Below are 17,223 nucleotides of genomic sequence, written 5' to 3' on the forward strand. Positions count from 1 at the left end.
CCACTTACTGCTTTGGAGCTCTTCTCCATAGTCTCGGGGCCTTCGGTGCCTTCCCCCTCGGTGCCCTCATCTGAAGGATGAGAGGAGGTCAGCTCAGCCCAAGCACCCCCTGGTAGCCCCCCGGGAGCAGACAGCAGCTGCCCTGGTGCTGCTCGGCTCACCATTGTCTGAGTCACTGTTATCTGAGCAGTCTGTCCTGGTTGCTTTGCTGTCAGGCTCATCGGGACTGCCAGACTGCTTTCTCTTCTTCTTCTTGGTCTGGGTTAGGAGAGGGAGCAAGGTCAGGGTGGGTGGCCAGAGCCTAGTAGGGGGCCAGGAGGGAAGGCCTGCCCCGCTCACCCGGAAGTCAGCCGTGGTCCAGGTCTTCCAGGTGCGCCTCATCTGTTTCATGCCGTTGCCAAACCCAAAGCCAAAGCGGGAGCCTCCAGGGAAGGCACCCCCCCCACGCATGCCCTGGAACATGCCGTACTCGGGGATGATGTTCTGGGAGAAGAGGGAGGGCAGCCGGGAGGCACTGGGCAGGCACTGGTTCCGGGCCCCCATGGGGTCTTCCCACATGCGCCCGTAGCCCGAGGCCACTGGCCGGCCACTTCGTGCGTCCCGGGCCCAGCCCTGCGCCCGCGGGCCCAAGGCGTCACTGCCACGCATGCGGAACTGGTCGCGGTAGGCATCGTACTGGCCCTCATAGGCCATCTCCATCTCGGGGTCAAGCTCGCCGTAGTCGTAGCCCGACCGGTACAGGTCGCGCCCGCCCAGGATGGCCCTCGAGTCACAGGCCTCGTAGGAGTCATACCTATGAGAAGTAAAGGCAAGCATCAGGGGGGCCCTCAGGGTCCTGCAACCAAGCCTCCTGCTCCAGACGCCACCCATCCTTTCTGGGAAGGTTCCAGGATCGGAAATGCAAGAAAGAAGCTCCAGCCTAAAAGGAGTAGAGTTCCAGAAGCAGGAAGGGACTGCCAGTAGCATGAATCTGACCACGTACCAGCTTGGGGGCCCCTGGGTGGACTGACTCCAGATCAGTGAGCCTTGATTAGGGCAAGAGCCACCCCTCCCCAGGGGCTGCTCTTGGCACGGAGTTCAGGAGCTCCTGGGCAGCCCAGCACAATGAACACTGGGCCCACAAGAAACACCATGCTGGTGTCCTCCCTAGCTGCTGGAGAAACTGAATCTAAGGCCATCCCCAAACCTTCCAAGGCCTGTCACCAACCAAACAAAGAAGTAAGACAGGGAAGACTCTGCAAACCTGCTCAGGAACTAGAAAAAGGGAACTACTCCCCCCAACCCCAGAGCCAGAGCAAGATGTGAACCCTACATAGCCGCTGAGAAGGCAGGGGAGCCTCCACCCACCACAGGTGTGAATCCCCCAGGGGCACAAAAGAGGGTGTCATGAGGCAACAAGGCTATGTCACCAAGAGGCCTCTCCCAGCACTCTTACCGCCAAACCTGGGTGGCAGGCAGTGGCAATTGTGAGAGGAGCTGCCACCTGTGCTAAACTACCGCCCCCCCCAGCCCAGCCTCAGGTCCTCAGCCCAGGCAGGAGCAAGAAGAGTGTGCAGGCACTGATGAAACCAGAGAGAGAGACAGACGATAAAGACTGAGATGGTATAATCTAGGAATGCCTAGAGTGTACAATGATAGTGACTACATGTGCAAATTTAAAAACGTTCTGCATGAGGAAGAACAAAAGAATGTCAATAATGCAGGGTGTGAAAAACAGATGATAATTAGTAATTTAAATTTTTAACTTATGTGTGAGACTAAAGCAAAAAATGTTTATTTCATACAAATTTATATTCTGACTAGTGCATTTCCTATCATAACTTATGTGGACAGCTTAATTGAACACCCTAAGTACATGGAACCTTGAGTAAGACATGAAATTTTGTAGGTTTGTCCAGAGTGATGTCCCGATAAATCCCACGAGGATTTGAACAGTGAATAAAAAAGTATTTGCGAAGTCCCCTTGGGGAAATGGTGAGAAAGGGAGAAAATTCAACTTTCCCAAGAGGAGAATTCTTGATATTCTCACAAGCATTGGGGACAATCAAAGCAATAGGCTGAGCCTCCAATCTTGGGGGTTTGTTCATATGAAACTTAACCCCTCAAAGGATAGGTCAAGCCTACTTAAAATTAGGCCTAAGAGTCACCCCCAAGAGAACTTCTTTTGTTACATGGTACCCTCTCTCTCCAGCCAACACAACAAGCAAACTCACTGCCCTCCCCCTGTCTACATGGGACATGACTACCAGGGGTGTGGACCTTCCTGGCAACATGGGACAGAAATCCTAGAAATTAGCTGCGACTCAGCACCAAGGGATTGAGAAAACCTCAACCAAAAGGGGGAAGAGAGAAATGAGATAAAATAAAGAGTCAATGGCTGAGAGATTCCAAATAGAGTTGAGGGGTTATCCTGGAGGTTATTCTTACGCATTAAATAGATATCACCTTGTTAGTCAAGATGTAATGGAGAGGCTGGAGGGAAGTGCCTGAAAATGTAGAGCTGTGTTCCAGTAGCCACATTGCTTGATGATGATTGTATAATGATATAGCATTCACAATGTGACTGTGTGATTGTGAAAACCTTGTGTCTGATGCTCCTTTTATCTACCTTATGCATAATGAGTAAAGCATAAGCATTAAAAATAAATAATAGGGAACAACATCAAAATAAATTTAGTAAACTGAAATGCTAGTGATCAATGAATGGGAGGGGGTAAGGGGTATGGTATGTATGAATTTTTTTTCCTGTTTTCTTTTTCTGAATTGATGCAAAAGTTCTAAGAAATGATCATGATGAATATACAACTATGTGATAAAAAAAAAGAACATTCATATGTATGTTGATTGGTTTTATTAATAAAAATAAAAATAAAAATAAAAGTTAACCGAGGAAAAATAAGACGCGTGTGCAGGCAGCTGCAGCAGCTACCTGAGCCTGAACCCCCAAAATGTGGGACGTCAGCTGAGGTCCAAGTCACCACTGAGCCAAGGGGCTGTGCAGCCTCCCTGCTTTGGCAGCCTCAGCTCGAAGTGCCTGGGGCAAGTCCTCACAGTAAGTGACCTTTGGGGCCTCAGTAGCCCCCACCACGGTGCAGCCAGGCCCTGCTTGCTGTCTGCGTTCCCCACCTGTCGGCCACAACCTGCTGGGCTGCCCCACTCTGGCCCATACTAGAAATACATGTGCCCTCCTCACAAAACCTCTTGCCATGACAAAAGCACTCCTGGGGCAACACACACACACAGCACAATGCTGGGGTGCCAGGTGGCTCCCACACTCGCTCGGGCTGTCTCTGGGCAGCAAAAGTCTCCCTGTGCCTCTGCTCCAGCGCTGCAGAACAGGGTGTCTGTCTCTCCTCAGAGAACTCCTGGTGAGGGCTCAACGGCTCGCGGCAGTCAGGGACCCACACTGGCCCCTTTCATCCTCTTACACAGCTCCGGGCCAGCTCCAAAGTCTCCTCCAGGGCTCTCTCCCCGCTTTACACCAAACCAAATGTGTTCTGCCTTGACCCATACAGGGGGCAAAGACTCGAGAGTTTTGCACACCTGGCAAAGGTGTCATGTGGGTAGTCTGCTTGAGAGACCATCCTGGTGGGGGTGACAAGATCAACCTTGCTCTGCCTGGAGAGGAGCCCTCATTCCCAGGCTAGCCCAATCCAGGCTCCTTCTCCCCGCTGTAGCAATAGCACCGCTGCCCTGGCCACTGGGGAGGTGCTGACCTCCTGGCAGTCAGCAGGGGCAGAGAGACACAGATCAGGAGAGGAAAGCCCCAGACACAGCAGGTGGGTGACCACGAGAACCCCAGTAGCGGCAAGTGAGGAAAGAGGCAAGAGACCCAGGAGGAGTGGAGGGGTGAGTTGTACAGCGGCAGGCAGCAGGCGAGGGAAGGGAGCCCAACTCACCTTTCTCCACCTGAGCCGTACATTCCTCCTGGCATCATGTCTGTTTCCAAGTGCGACACCATATCTAAGCGCTGGTTAATTTTGGATAAAACGGAATCGGCACCGGCACTACCCATGGCAGTAGGGTTTGCGTTTGTTTCAGAACTAGGCATTTCCCAAGAGTGTGAAGTGGCCATACTGTACCCATAGTTGCTGGTGTTATCCTGGCCATAGCCATAGCCATAGCCATAGTTCTCATAGCCTGTAATGATGGAGACGGGAGACAGGGACAGAAAGATAGACAGGGCGGGGGTGGGGGCAGGGAGCAGAGAGACAGACAAACAGAGACACAGACATCTTCTGTCACAGAGACATGTTGGGGACTGGAGCCCCCACATCTGGGTGGGCCCTAACCATGCCAGTCAAGCAGGAACCCCAAGGCCACCCGGGGAATCTCCCACCACCACCCCACTGTCCCCGTGCAGCAAGAGCAGAGACACAGCCAAACTGATCTCAGGGAAGGGGGAAGACATCCCAGGAGTGTCACTTGCCTCTGTTTGTCCCAGAGCTCCACGTTCCATATCCTACAAAAGTAAAAGGAGAATTACGCTTACAGTTGATGACAACACAACAAGTATTTAAATCAGGCACAAATGAAGACAACTATTCTTTAGGATCCCTAACAGAGAAGCCCTGAGCGCAAGAATGCCAGGTAAATGGCTTGTGACACTCACTGCGCCGGTGGCCCGGCTGGTCCCACGGTCTGCAGGACATGGCCTTCCGTGGTTCTGGCCACACTATGATGCTTGAGGACGTGCCAGTTCCTAACACTCCCAGACTCCTTCCTCCAAGAGCTCAGCCTCGGCACTGTTCACGACCAGACACCAGAGCTTACTGTAACTCAGATCTACACTGTGTGGTACAAAAGGCTTAGAAAAGAGCCCACACCCACCCTTAAACAGGGTCATCCAAATCATCCAAGCAAGCCAGCCTGAGGAGGGAAATCCACAGCCCCAGGGCCCCAAGCACCTGCCTGACAGAAGGAGGGACAAGGAGCAACTCCTAGCTCAAGAAAAGCTATGGAGAACCATCTGATCTACAAACTAAACAGGCCTTGGGTTTGTTTCATCACATGATTAAAAAAGAATTCATTCCCTCAGGAACATGAAGCAAACACAACTGACAAATTACAAAGCCCAGTGGGAATGAACTCTTAGTCAGCTGGATCCAGTCCCCTCCCTTAATTTCCCTGTGGCTCTGGTGGGACTCCACCATCTGCTTCCTTTGTACATTAGCCTCTTGGCCTTGGAGACAAACAGGGCAGGCCCCTCCAGGACAGGGGGCACAAAGCTCAGCCCAATGGCCAGTGTGACAAATGAACAGTGTCCAACCCAAAGGAAAGCAAAAGCACTCAAATTGAAAAGATGCTCCAGGCAGGGTGGGCCACGGTGGCTCAGCAGGCAGGAATGCTTGCCTGTGATGCCAGAGGACCTGGGTTCAATTCCTGGTGCCTGCCCATGTAAAAAATAAAAATAAATAAAAATTAAAAAAAGATGCTCCAGGGAGACCTGGAACAGCCGGGGTCTACACTTAGGCTCCTCAAGGCCCAAGGCCCAAACACAACAGGAAGGCATCAGAAAGCTCACAGAGCATAAGGGCTGGGGAAAGAAGAGCAGATGCTTCTCACTGGGTTCTCCAACTGTGGTCATCCTCTGAGCACCAGGTGGAGGCTGGCAGTGCCAGGTTCCACTCAGGCTCGGAGCACTGCTTCAGGGGCCACCAGTACCCGTGAGGCAGCACAGGTGGCCAGGAGTGGGGGACACACGCGGAGCAGGCAGGAAAGGAGCTCTTGCAGGCAAGAAGAGAGACTGGCAATGGAAAGACACACAGTCAGCTCTGGTCACTAACAAGGGCCCGGCAGTGGGGATGTCTGCACAAGGGACAGTGGACACTACCTCTTCAGAAGGAGACAGGATGATTCTGAAATTGTTAAAGCAGAGGAAACTCCTGTCAAAGCAAGTATGTGTTGCATCAATCGGGATGTAACTAAGCCTCTTATTCAAAACAATACAAACATACTAAAGCAAACTCTTATGGATCTGATCAGCACCTCCAACAGAACAGAGTTTTCATGAACATTTTGTTTCACACAAATATATTTAGCTTTTATTTTAACAGTTAAACTAGTTAGACACTAAATGTTTGCACACAACTATAAACATGCAGTTTTTTTTTTTTCACTTCAGACAATAGGAAAAAGGGGTTTGAGGAGAAGCTATTTAATAGACAATGGAAACAAAGCTATTTAATTCCTATGGGCAGGCCATATTTTGAAAGCAAAAGCATTGCTTTAATTTAAATGTATACATTACTTGCTCACTTTTAATCTCAAAAAAAATTAAGGGAACAGTAACATAGTATACAGTAGGACAGAGTGATTATGAGAACTCTGCAACTGAATGCTCTTACTGGTGTTAGCTTTTTCAGAGCTAAGGTTATAAAAAGTAGCCTATGTATATATTTTTTTAAATCAGTTTAACTCCACACCTAATGACATGCTATAAAAGCTGAATGGTTCCTCTTGTTGAGGATGCATCTGTTTACAAGTGCCAGGAATACTAACAACTCTTTGACACCTGCGTTGACAGACTTCCTTTTGCTTAGTGAAGAGAAAGGATATTTCCAGAAAGGATTAAGAAAGCTGTTGAAGAAGTCCATGACTCAGTTCTTAGGTGTGTATACTATTCAACATTCTAGGAATTTTAATATAAAAATCAAGATATGTTTTTCTAATTGGTGTCTACTTTAAGGAATTATTATTATTTCCTTTTGTCACAGTTAAAATCACTGGTGGGAATGAAATTACAATGTGAGAAGAAAATGTTACCCAGTGAGAAAGAATGTAGATGGCTAACCAACTCTTAGTGTGATGTACACACGTAAATCGTCATGCCAATAAAATGTCATAAGTGGTTAAAAAAAAGGAGACAGGATGGGAGGCAAAGCCAGACCCATGGGACTCTGCTTGGGAAGCTGGAATATGATCCCCTGGGCTTCAGCGGCAGAGTAGGGAAGCAGGAGTGGGCTTTAACTCTGCTAACAAGGACATTAAGTCTCAAGGACAGGCAGGCAGCCTCCTCGGACACAAGCCGTTAGCACTTGAGTCCCCAGGGCAAGTGTTCTGTGCTACTTCTACACTCAGAGCAGCCCAGATTCACTGGAGAAATTCCAGCTGGGTCTCTTCAGGAGGGTGTCGTTCTCCAGCCTGGAGCATGTGGGGACTCCCTGAGACCTGTCCTTTCCAGAAGAACATCCAAACTCACTGCCATTTATATGAAGGTAATTTTTTTTTTTTATTTAAGAATATAAACAATACACCTAGAACCACCCAAAATGGATATCTTAGTTAACTTAACCATAGGCATATTTAAATAAAGTATTCAAACAATCACTGTAAAACCTGTGTTTGCGCAGCATCATAAATCAATTTAAAATTAAGGTAACAATTAAAAATCTACAAATTCAGATAGGAAAGTTTTTCATTCTAAGTATTAAATGCTAACTTAAACCATTTATCAGCTGTCAAAACTGTGTATGAGGAACTCAAATTTTTTAACAGACATGAAAGATAGAAAGGAGATGGTTCCCCATAAGCAATACTTACAGAACAAAAGGAGAAAACCATCTAAATGTTCTACTTTAAGGGAATGGTGAGTCAGATTCCAGCCTCCCACTCGGAAGGATGACACACAGGCACCCAACCGGCACTGATTAAGCTTATATAGTGCAAGGACATGTTTCTAACATTTAGCAAAATAAAGCAGGATACACAATTTCACCCTTCTAGAAACTCCACTCCTATAGGAGGTGTGCTCACAGAGCATCTGGTATGCTACAAAATGGCAGGATCCTGGTGGACTGCTTCCCTGTTTTTCAAAATGTTACTTAGTGTTATTACATCACACATGCAATGTAAGCCAGGAGGGAAATTAAAACCATTCCCTTATTCTCTGACAGCATGATTGTCTAAGTAGGAAACCTCAAAGAATCTACAAATGAGCAACCAAAATAAGTGATTTTGGCAAGGCTTAATGACAAAATCAATATATAAAAGACAATCAGATGTCTACATAGTAGCAATGAACAATTAGAAGTTGAAATTTTTTTAAAGTAACCCTTACAGTAGTACTGAAAACATGAAATTCCCAGGCACAGGTTGTAATCAGATGCGTGCAGGAACTGTGACTGAACACTACATCGCACTGATAAACATCGTCAAAGCTGTAAGTAAACGGCAGGATATTCTATGTTCACAGATGGGAAGACTCGGTATTGGGAAGGTGTCACTTTTCCCAAACTCATCTGTACAGTTAAGACAATCAATCCCAATCAAAATCTCGGCAGGAATTGTTGTAGAAATGGACATGGTAAAGCAAAAGATCAATGATACACAAAACAACTTTGAAAAAGAACAGAACTGGAGTTGCACAACGTACTTTCAAGACTCCCTATGAAGTACAGTGCAGTGCTGGAGAAACTCCAGACACAAGGTTCACAGAACAGAGCTAGGGTCCAGGCGACCCACATGTCAGTGTCAACTGATTTTCCACAGAGGTATGAAGGCTATTCAATAGGGAAGCACAGCCCACTCAATCGATGGTGCCTGAACAACCGAAGAACCCCAGGCAACACAACCAACCTGAACCTAGGCTGCTTTCCTTCCACAAGTGAACTCAGACCACATCATGGCATTTAACAACAGAACACTGGAAGAAAACTTAGAAGAAAATCTTTGTGACCTTGGGTTAGGAAAAGATTCCTTAGCTACAACACCAAAATCACCCTGGATGTTCAAGAAAATTAGGAACTTCTGTTCTTCCAAAGACACCAACAAAAGAACAAAAAGACACATCACAGTCTGGAGAAAATATCTGCAAATAAACTATCTGTAAAGGGCTTCTATCCAGAAAACATAAACCAGAGGGGAAAGAATTAAAAGATGAATCATATCAGACTAAGTTTGACTAAAGCGGGGGAGTAGGGCAGGAGAGAGGAAGCTGTGGAAATTAAGTTTCTCCTAGTTTATGAAATACCTAGTATCTCCTTTCTCCAGGCTTAAATTTCCCAGGTGCCTAAATTTCCAGGGGTGTTACACCTCCCACTTCCCCTGGGGCTGGCTGCCAGGACTCCAGGGGGTTCACTTATACCCATTTTTCCCTTGACTCTGGAGGGAATATCAGTCTTGTAGTTCAGTGGTTCCTCAGACCCTGACAGTAAAATCCATCCCCCATCTTGGTAGCCAAGATATCTTCTTTGCCAATTCCAAAGATGGCTCCTTTCCAAGAGAGCCCTCAGGGACCAGATTCCTCAGAGTTCAGGACCGATGCAGGCTGCGGCTCCTACTTCTGAATGATGGTATTAGTGTGTGTATTGGAAATCAACTGCAGATGTTCACATAGCTGCATCCTCCCGCTGGGTGGATATGGCCTGGAGGCCTCTGGAAACAGCTCTCGGACAGAGGCCAAGCATACCATCCTGCAGGCGAATGTCTGCTCAGACCCTCCTCTGGTCTTTGACTGGCTAGCTTCCTGCCCAGCCCACCAGAGGGATTTTATCAAAGATCCCACACAGGTCTACAAAACGTCCAAGGGATCACTCACTCAACTCACAGCTCCCAGAACTTGGGCTTACGCCCTAATGCTCAGTGACTGTTACTTAGTAATTATTCAGTATCTGCCCCAGAGGAAAGCACCAGCTGTTCTAACAGCTACCCATGCCATCTGAGAAAAGTCAGGGTGATAGCAAAGCTGAAGGGGACCAGGAGGAGGCAAAAGCAGGGCCTGTCCCTCCCCACACTCACCGTAGTCACAGGTAGGCTGAGTGCTGGTGTCTGAGTACGTCGACTGCAGAGTGGTTTCAGATCCCTGGACAAAGCCTAAATGCAGGCAGAGCATAGTTAATTTTCAGCAAACAAGCGACATGACAATAAACCCAGAACCACCCTGTCACGCAGATGGGCTGGCAGCCCTCCTCTCCATGGAAAGCCACCAAATCTCTCAATTCTGAGCACTTTAATTACACCTCCAAAATATATTAACCAATGGAAAGGCAGGCTGTGTTTAACTCACTCACCCACAGGAATGGGAGAAAAAGCATTCAAACACTTGAAACCAGCAATCTATGCTGATAAAATGAGTACTCAAATTATCATTCAGTTAACTCAGGCAAACACTTTATCAAACCAGTGAGAGGCAAACCACCTCCAATTCAAACAAGAATAGGGGGTATTTTGGAAACTGTGTCATTAAATACTTTGACTCCCCCTCTCCCAAATCTGAAATGGAAACAGCGTCATTTTTTTGAATTTTCTCATTAACAAACTATTACAATTACCCCTTAAAAGAAATTACTTGGGTTTAGCATGCTCATATGTAAATAATAAATAGCACACATAATATAAAATTATTTTCTAACTCCCAAACGATTTCTCAACTTAATTTAAAACTAAGAAAGGAAACTACTGTTTTCAAAGGCTGGCTTAGAACAAACTATGATGAACCCATATGCTCAAACAACTTCCTTCCATTAACCACTGAAACTTGCTTTAAAATTCATCTGAAACCTATTTTTGAGATGATTTACCCCAACACTGAAATTATGACAGATCAGGGACCCCCAAGAGGCAACAGGTACCTGTCCCCATCAGAGCCAACTCATGACTTGAAAACTGAAACCAGAGCCTGTACTAGTTTACTTATGAACTGTTTAAAACAAAACATTCCCTCCACACACGCCTTCCCCCAGGGCCAGCACTCGGAGGGTGGCTGGCAGACCCTGCATTTCTTCTTTAGGACCCGAGCAACAGGGATGCAGAAGTCATGCGGCGCCACATTGGTGCATCCTCCCCTCAGGGCCGGGGCCACAATCCCAGAGTCCCGGTGGCCTGAAAGCCAACCCAGGAAGGCGCTGGGTACATAGGTGGCAAAACCAACCCAGGAAGGCATTTCCCATCCTTATTGAATCCACTTGGTACAAACACTCACGCCATGTCGTATGGAAATAATGCATGTAACTGTAGGGTGCTGCAGAACCCATGCAGCTACCATGGAGTGTTCCCCAAGCCACACCTAGCTCCAAGAGTCCCCAGAAAGGGACTGTGGACCCACGCTAGCTTTACTGCCCAGGGGAGGGAACCAAGGTGGGACACTGGGGGAGGAACACACTGCGGGAGGACCACATTGGAAGTGTACAATCTGGCTTTTTTTTTTCACCCTCCCAAATCAAAGAAGACACTTAGAATAAATTCCCTATGGGGACCCTGGGCCTTCCCGATATGCCTGCGTTCTAGCACTGGTGATTATTAACGGTCCACAAGAATGCTGAAAGTAGCCTTCTGAGAGCTCACCTGCACGGGAGACATCATCACAGAATGAGTATCTCACACACTGGCCTTTTCCACCGTTTGCTCAAATAGCTCCCAGGAACCTATTTGCTCAGCAACAGTACCATCAGCAAAATGACCCCAGAATTAAGGCAAGTTGGTTTCTAAGGACTGTAGCCTACCCTACGAAGACAGAAATACACACCGGGCTGTACTAAGCAAGCTGCAGGACAAAAGATTTTTCGATCTATTTAGAAAAGTGGGACCCAGACACTTCTCTAGAAAAATCAAAGATGACCCATGCAATCTTCAGAGCTCATGGCAGTCTCTGCTCTGACTCCTCCAACTCCACGTTAACCTTCTGCCCCACAACACTATCTCCAGCAAGCTTCTTCAGCCGTGGCCAGGTTCACAAATCGTTCTCTTCTTGGTTTAATTCACCAGCCTGATCAGGTCTGGGTGAGATGATAAAACCAGTAGGTTTCCAACCCTACAAAGTCAACGTCAGAACACAGCATCACACCTAGCTGGCCTCTGTTGATCTGAGTCTCTGGCATCTGTTGAGCTCAGCACACAAAGCTTCTCAGTTTATTTTCCTTCTACTTATTTACTTGGAAGAGGATTCTTTGAAGGAACAATAGAGGGTGCTAAAAATGAGACAAATGGGATGAGGTTCTCTCCAAACTCTATTATCTGAGTGAAGAGCAGGATGCTCCAAGATGACCTCCAACACTTCTTGCTTCCTGACAGCATGCACTCGCTCCCAAACTAACAGGGTTTGCTGGTGTAGCCAACAGGACACTGCGGAGAGGACCACATGACCTGCAAGGCTTCAGCCTTGCTCTCTCGAACCCCTCCTTGCTGTGCTGGTAGGACACTCCAACCGTCCTAGAGGCCCATGGGGCAAGGTGCCAGCACTGCCAAGCCTTCAGTTGACTGCAGACACGACAGACATGCTAAATGCAACTTCATGAGACCTCAAGACAGAACCCCTCCCCCATTCCTGACCCACAAGAACTGCACCAGATAATAATTGCTTATTGTTCTCTAAAGCTGCTGAGTTTTCAAACAATTTGTTATACACCACTTGGTAACTAATACACCAAACCATCTCCTCTTCTCACAGCACACATTCTGTGTTTAAAAGTTTCCATAAAAAGATGGTAACATTCCAGGCCTTTGTTTAAAGGCCTGATTCTGGATTTTTCTGTCCTGTTTTCCCATGGCTCCCACCATGCCCCTTCAGCACTTAAGATGGTTCCTCCTCTCTCAAGCATTTAAGATGTAATTAGGTTCAAAAAGGTGGTGGGGTTAACAAAAAGACGAATTATTTTAATCCCCTTCTATGAGTGGTAACGCTAACATTTGCCTCAAGTCCACTAGAAATTACCATTAAAGGAAGACTGTTGTCTGAAATGCGACTTAAAATTCCTTTGACTTTCAGGGTAAACGTCTTTTGAGGGAAAGGCATATTACAAAACTGTTGTGGTTTTCTGTTCGTTGAGATCAAGGGAAAACTACTCATTATATCATTAGCCTGGCTGCCTCAGGATCCACCCAATCTGAGAATTACAGCCTACAAGCCCTGCAGTTGAGATTCAGGCTTAGCACTGGGGGGACGGTGCAAGCTTCCTTATAAACTTCTGGGCCACTGTGACTCAGTTTCCTCAGTTGTAAAAATGAATTGCTCTATTATCAAGCTCCCCCACAGCACCCAACCACTCATCTTCTGGCTTCTTCAGCCATCCTTTCCTAGAAACCACAGAACCGCCTTTCTAGTTTCTAGTAAGACTTGGTCAAGATTACAACTGGACTCTAGAAATGCCAGTGACAACCCTATTGACTGTGCAGAAAGCCAAGAGAGGCTGCCCAATGTCAAGGTTTGGCAAACACATACACCCATGTAACTGCCACCACAATCATGAAGCATTTCGATCATTCCTATGAGTTTATTTTTTTAATCATATACTGCTCTATTACTAACACCTTGTAATAGTAACGAACATTTGTTCTAGTTCAAGGCTGACAACTGGGGCCGGATGATTTTCTGTCATGGGGGAAGGGGGTGCTGTCCTGTGTCCTGTAGGTGCATAGCGACATCCCTGATTCTGCCCACTAGATGCTAGTAGTGGCCCTGCCCCCCCATTTGTGACAACAAAAATGTCTCCAGACATAGCTGGAGCTGAGTTCCTGATGGGGTGGGGTGGGGGGAGAGAGTGACAAAATCTACCCTGGTTTAGAACTGCTGGGCTAGGGGGACAGCTGCCAGAAAAACTGGGGCTCCTGCCAAGCTCCTGGCCTGGAGGAGCTTCCCTAGACCAACCCAGAGAGGCCCAGGAGGCTCAGGTCCCTTCTCAAACCCGAGCATTCCGAGCAGAATGCAGGTTACCGGGCAACCACACACGCTGAAGCCTGTAACACAGCACCCCACCCCCACCCGCCCAACTGGGAGATCCGGCCGTGGCTCCTGGCCGTAGAAGTCGGTATCTCCCACTGCCAAGGCAAATGCAGGAGGCCTTGGGGTTTCACCGCGGGATCAGTTACAACCGCCCCTGCATATCGCCGGCCCAGGGCCCCTCTCTGACCTCATCACCCACCTGCCCACCTTCCCCTTTGCCGCTGTTGTGCTCCAAATCCCACCGGCTCCCTTGGGTCATCTTCATCAACAGCTGCCGGGGCCCGATAAGCTCACCGGCTGTCAACTGTGCTCAAACGTCGCCCCTTCACAGAGCTGTCCAGCCGCACAGGCCCGGAGCGCCCCCGCCCCCGCCCCGGTAGACTGGCCACCACGGGTCGGCGTTCGTGTTTATTCATTAGACCACAAGCCACTGGAAGCCTTTCTGTCCGTCCCCCCGGGGTCTGAGAGGCCCGCGACAGGAGAAATTTGACAGCTACTGCGCGGATTAGCGTGGGAGCCGCCCCCCCACCCCCAAGGACTGACTTCGTGGTCCCTCGGGGGCGCCCCTCGCAGCCCTGGGGCGGCACAGGCGGGTCGCCGAGGCCCTTCGTGGTGAATCCGCGCAGAGAGCGGCCCGCGATGGCCACGGCGGCCGAGTCCGCCGACCGACCTGGAAGCCCGGGGCCCACGGAGGCCGGGTTGAGGCGCGGGGCCCGCGGTGGTCTCGGGCGGCCTGCGGCGAGCAGGCGTGCAGGGCGCTGACCCGCGGCGCCATTTTGTGGCCGTACCGAGGGCCGTGAGGGGTCCCGAGAGAAGAAGGCGAGTCCCACCGCGTCCCCTCGCCGCCCCCGCCCCGTCGGGCCGCACCTGTGTAGCTCATGGCGGCGGCGAACGCGGCGCCCCAGCGTACCGCAGTTGCTCCGCGTGTCCGACGCCGCTACAGTGGCGACAGTCCCCCGGACCCTGCTACACATACACACCCAAATCCCGCCTCCCGACCGTATTGGCGTGCGTCAGCACCGGGCCTCAAGCCTATTGGGTGATCGCGCTGTCTATTTCAGCGCGGCCTCACGCCAGGGGCGAACAGCGCTGCCAATCTAGCTTGTGGCCCCACTTCGTCCCCACTTTCCCTTATCCTAGGCCCACGATGATTGGCCGAACGGAGCAGGCGGAGAGGTGGGGTCCTGCGGAGTTCGAGGGGGCGGAACTGTACTCTACGGAAAGGCCCGAGGACCAAGCCTGGCCGAGAGACGCGCCTGCACCCTAGAGGCCCGCCGGAGGGATCGGGTCATGACTGGCATCCTAGCTCAGCAGGCCAAACCTGGGGGAGGTCCCTCTGCTCCTCCGGCCGTTTGCACCCAAAGGGCGACGGTGGAGCCGTGCCGGACTGAGCAAATTACATATGGACGTGGCCCATGATGCTGGACACGCAAATGTTAGATCACGTGCGCCCAGGAACCAGTCCAGTGCCCAGCACCCAAAATAAGTGTAGTTTCTCATTGATCGTTACGTAAATATCGAAATATGTGTGAATTTACGTGGTACACATTTATATTCAGTATCTAAAAAATATGCTTCATGTTTATTTCAAATGCTCGCCCCAACCCAGCTGGAACCCTCCTTCCTCCCACCATCCTTTCAAATCTTCATCTAAATGGTAAGAAAACGGAGGCTTGGAACGCATGACTCAAGCTCCTCCATACTTAGTGGGGAAAGTTGAGACTCCGCCTCTAAAACCCTTCTGCACTTCAGAGACTTGCAATAGCGCAGCCTTCCCCAGCCAACCTTGTACTGGAGCCAGCCCTGGATGGCTGCGAAACCAATGTCAAGGACAAGCTCGTCAGTTCTGAGATGACCAGACAGGGAGGCAGGCACTGAAATGCCATATTCGATGGGTATGTAAGTGAAAACCCATCAAGCTGTGAGGTTATGCACGTACACTTTTTTGAGGTCGTATTCAGAACTTTCCAAAGAGTATGCTGTTGCTAATTTTTTTTTTGACAATTAAGAATTACTGTCAATGTTTTAGTTGTAACTATGGCATTGTATTTAAATCCTCCAGAGAAACATAATGAAATACTAACAGACTAATTGAGCTCAAACCCAGATATGCTTTGTCCTAAATCCCTGAGGAGAGTGAGCAGCATTATAGCAGTAAAGAAATTGGTCATTGATGACTGAGACTTCATTTGCTAGATACTTTTGTAGGGTTGGGATTCTCTGTGATAAAATGTTTTTACAAACCACCCTCTCCCAAAAAATGGGCCCCAGTTTGCCATGCAACAACAGCCTTGATAAAATGTTTTTACAAACCACCCTCTCCCAAAAAATGGGCCCCAGTTTGCCATGCAACAACAGCCTTCAGATAGAAAGTGCATAAAGGTCTGACAGAGGTAGGTCAGGTTTGGGGGCTCCTTCAGGGATGCCTGCATGATCCTCCAAACTGAGGTTGTCCCAATCCTGGCTCCTCCAGTTTTCTCCTTCCCAGCACCTGCCATAGACCCCACTTCACCCAGATTCCAATGCCCCTCCTACATGGACTGAGAGCGTCCCAAAGGCCAGGTCTGTGGAGACGATGGAGTGGCTTTAGAGGACAAGGGGCATCCTCTGAAGTGTTTTAGGTGAGAAGTATGCATGACCCCTTCAAAAACTGAAACCGATGACAGGGTCTGGAAGGCCACAGGGCACAGCTCTCACCCTGGGGGTCTCCACTCCATGACTTTGGATGGGGAGGGGTTTCCCTTCCTACTTTATGAACTCTTGTATCATTTGAACTTTTTTTTACGTCCTCCCTGTTATGTTTCCATTTGAAAAACGAATGTATACAACATTGGCAAAGGAAGCACCTGTGGGTCAGTTCTTACCCCAGGAGATGCTCCTCTGCTGCCCAAGCCCTGGACATGCCCAGCAACAGGGCAGGATGGAGGGAAGTGGTCCAGGCAGGGGCAAGGCCCCACAGGGACAAAAAAGATGAGTGGGAGGGCCAAGAGGACCCTTGTGGGCCCATTATGGAGCCTTGTAACCCCCCACCCTCAGCAGGCAGGGATGTGGGGGCTGGGAGAGGAGGGGCTGGGGGTACAGGACACCCCTGCGGTCCACACCCCATGAGCTCATTCCCGACTTCCCAGCCTTTGGCTGTTGAATGAAAACAATGAACTGAAAAATCACATGCAATAAACAAGAAGGAGCAGCCAACGATCTCTCTTCAAATCTCAGGAACATTCAATAAACATGGGCAGAGTACAAAAATAACCGTGGCAAAGAGAGAACGGCTCCCTATCCTTCTCTGGGTTGTTTGGGGCTCCATGGGAGTCATGTGTCCTAAAGGCACTGCGCCGGCCTCAGCAGGAACGGTCTCACAGCTAAGAGCTTCCCCCTCCCCTGGCAGCCCCCACACCTTCACGGACTGCACCAGTCTTCAGAAAGCCTTTCTAGCTTCAGGAACCTTTCAATCCTGGCTCCCCTCCCAGACCAGCTTCCCAGAGCCCTGTCTTCTCTCCTCTGCTACCCAGAGTTGCTTTGCCGGCCAGCCAGAGCCCCCCAGGACCCCTGGCATGTAAGGCCAA

At 49.2% G+C, this 17,223-nt stretch overlaps 1 protein-coding gene across 2 annotated transcripts in view; it reads right to left on the reverse strand.

Annotated features, from left to right (window-relative positions):
- Positions 1 to 14,780, reverse strand: part of AKAP8L (A-kinase anchoring protein 8 like) — a 57,257-nt gene extending 42,477 nt beyond the window's left edge. Inside the window, exons 1-7 of one of the 2 annotated variants that reach the window (XM_077121929.1) lie at positions 14,568 to 14,780; positions 9,739 to 9,813; positions 4,430 to 4,462; positions 3,900 to 4,140; positions 340 to 793; positions 162 to 258; positions 9 to 70 (exon numbers count right to left, since the gene is read on the reverse strand). In XM_077121929.1, the coding sequence (XP_076978044.1) occupies positions 9 to 70; positions 162 to 258; positions 340 to 793; positions 3,900 to 4,140; positions 4,430 to 4,462; positions 9,739 to 9,813; positions 14,568 to 14,631 (1,026 nt within the window). In that variant the 5' untranslated portion in view covers positions 14,632 to 14,780. Of the gene's footprint in view, positions 1 to 8; positions 71 to 161; positions 259 to 339; positions 794 to 3,899; positions 4,141 to 4,429; positions 4,463 to 9,738; positions 9,814 to 14,524 lie in introns of both variants that reach the window. The other variant, XM_077121931.1, reaches the window with a different exon arrangement.
- Between the last annotated feature and the right edge of the window lie 2,443 nt (positions 14,781 to 17,223).

The sequence above is a fragment of the Tamandua tetradactyla genome, chromosome 11, assembly GCF_023851605.1.
Source record: "Tamandua tetradactyla isolate mTamTet1 chromosome 11, mTamTet1.pri, whole genome shotgun sequence".
NCBI classification, from domain to species: Eukaryota; Metazoa; Chordata; class Mammalia; order Pilosa; family Myrmecophagidae; genus Tamandua; species Tamandua tetradactyla.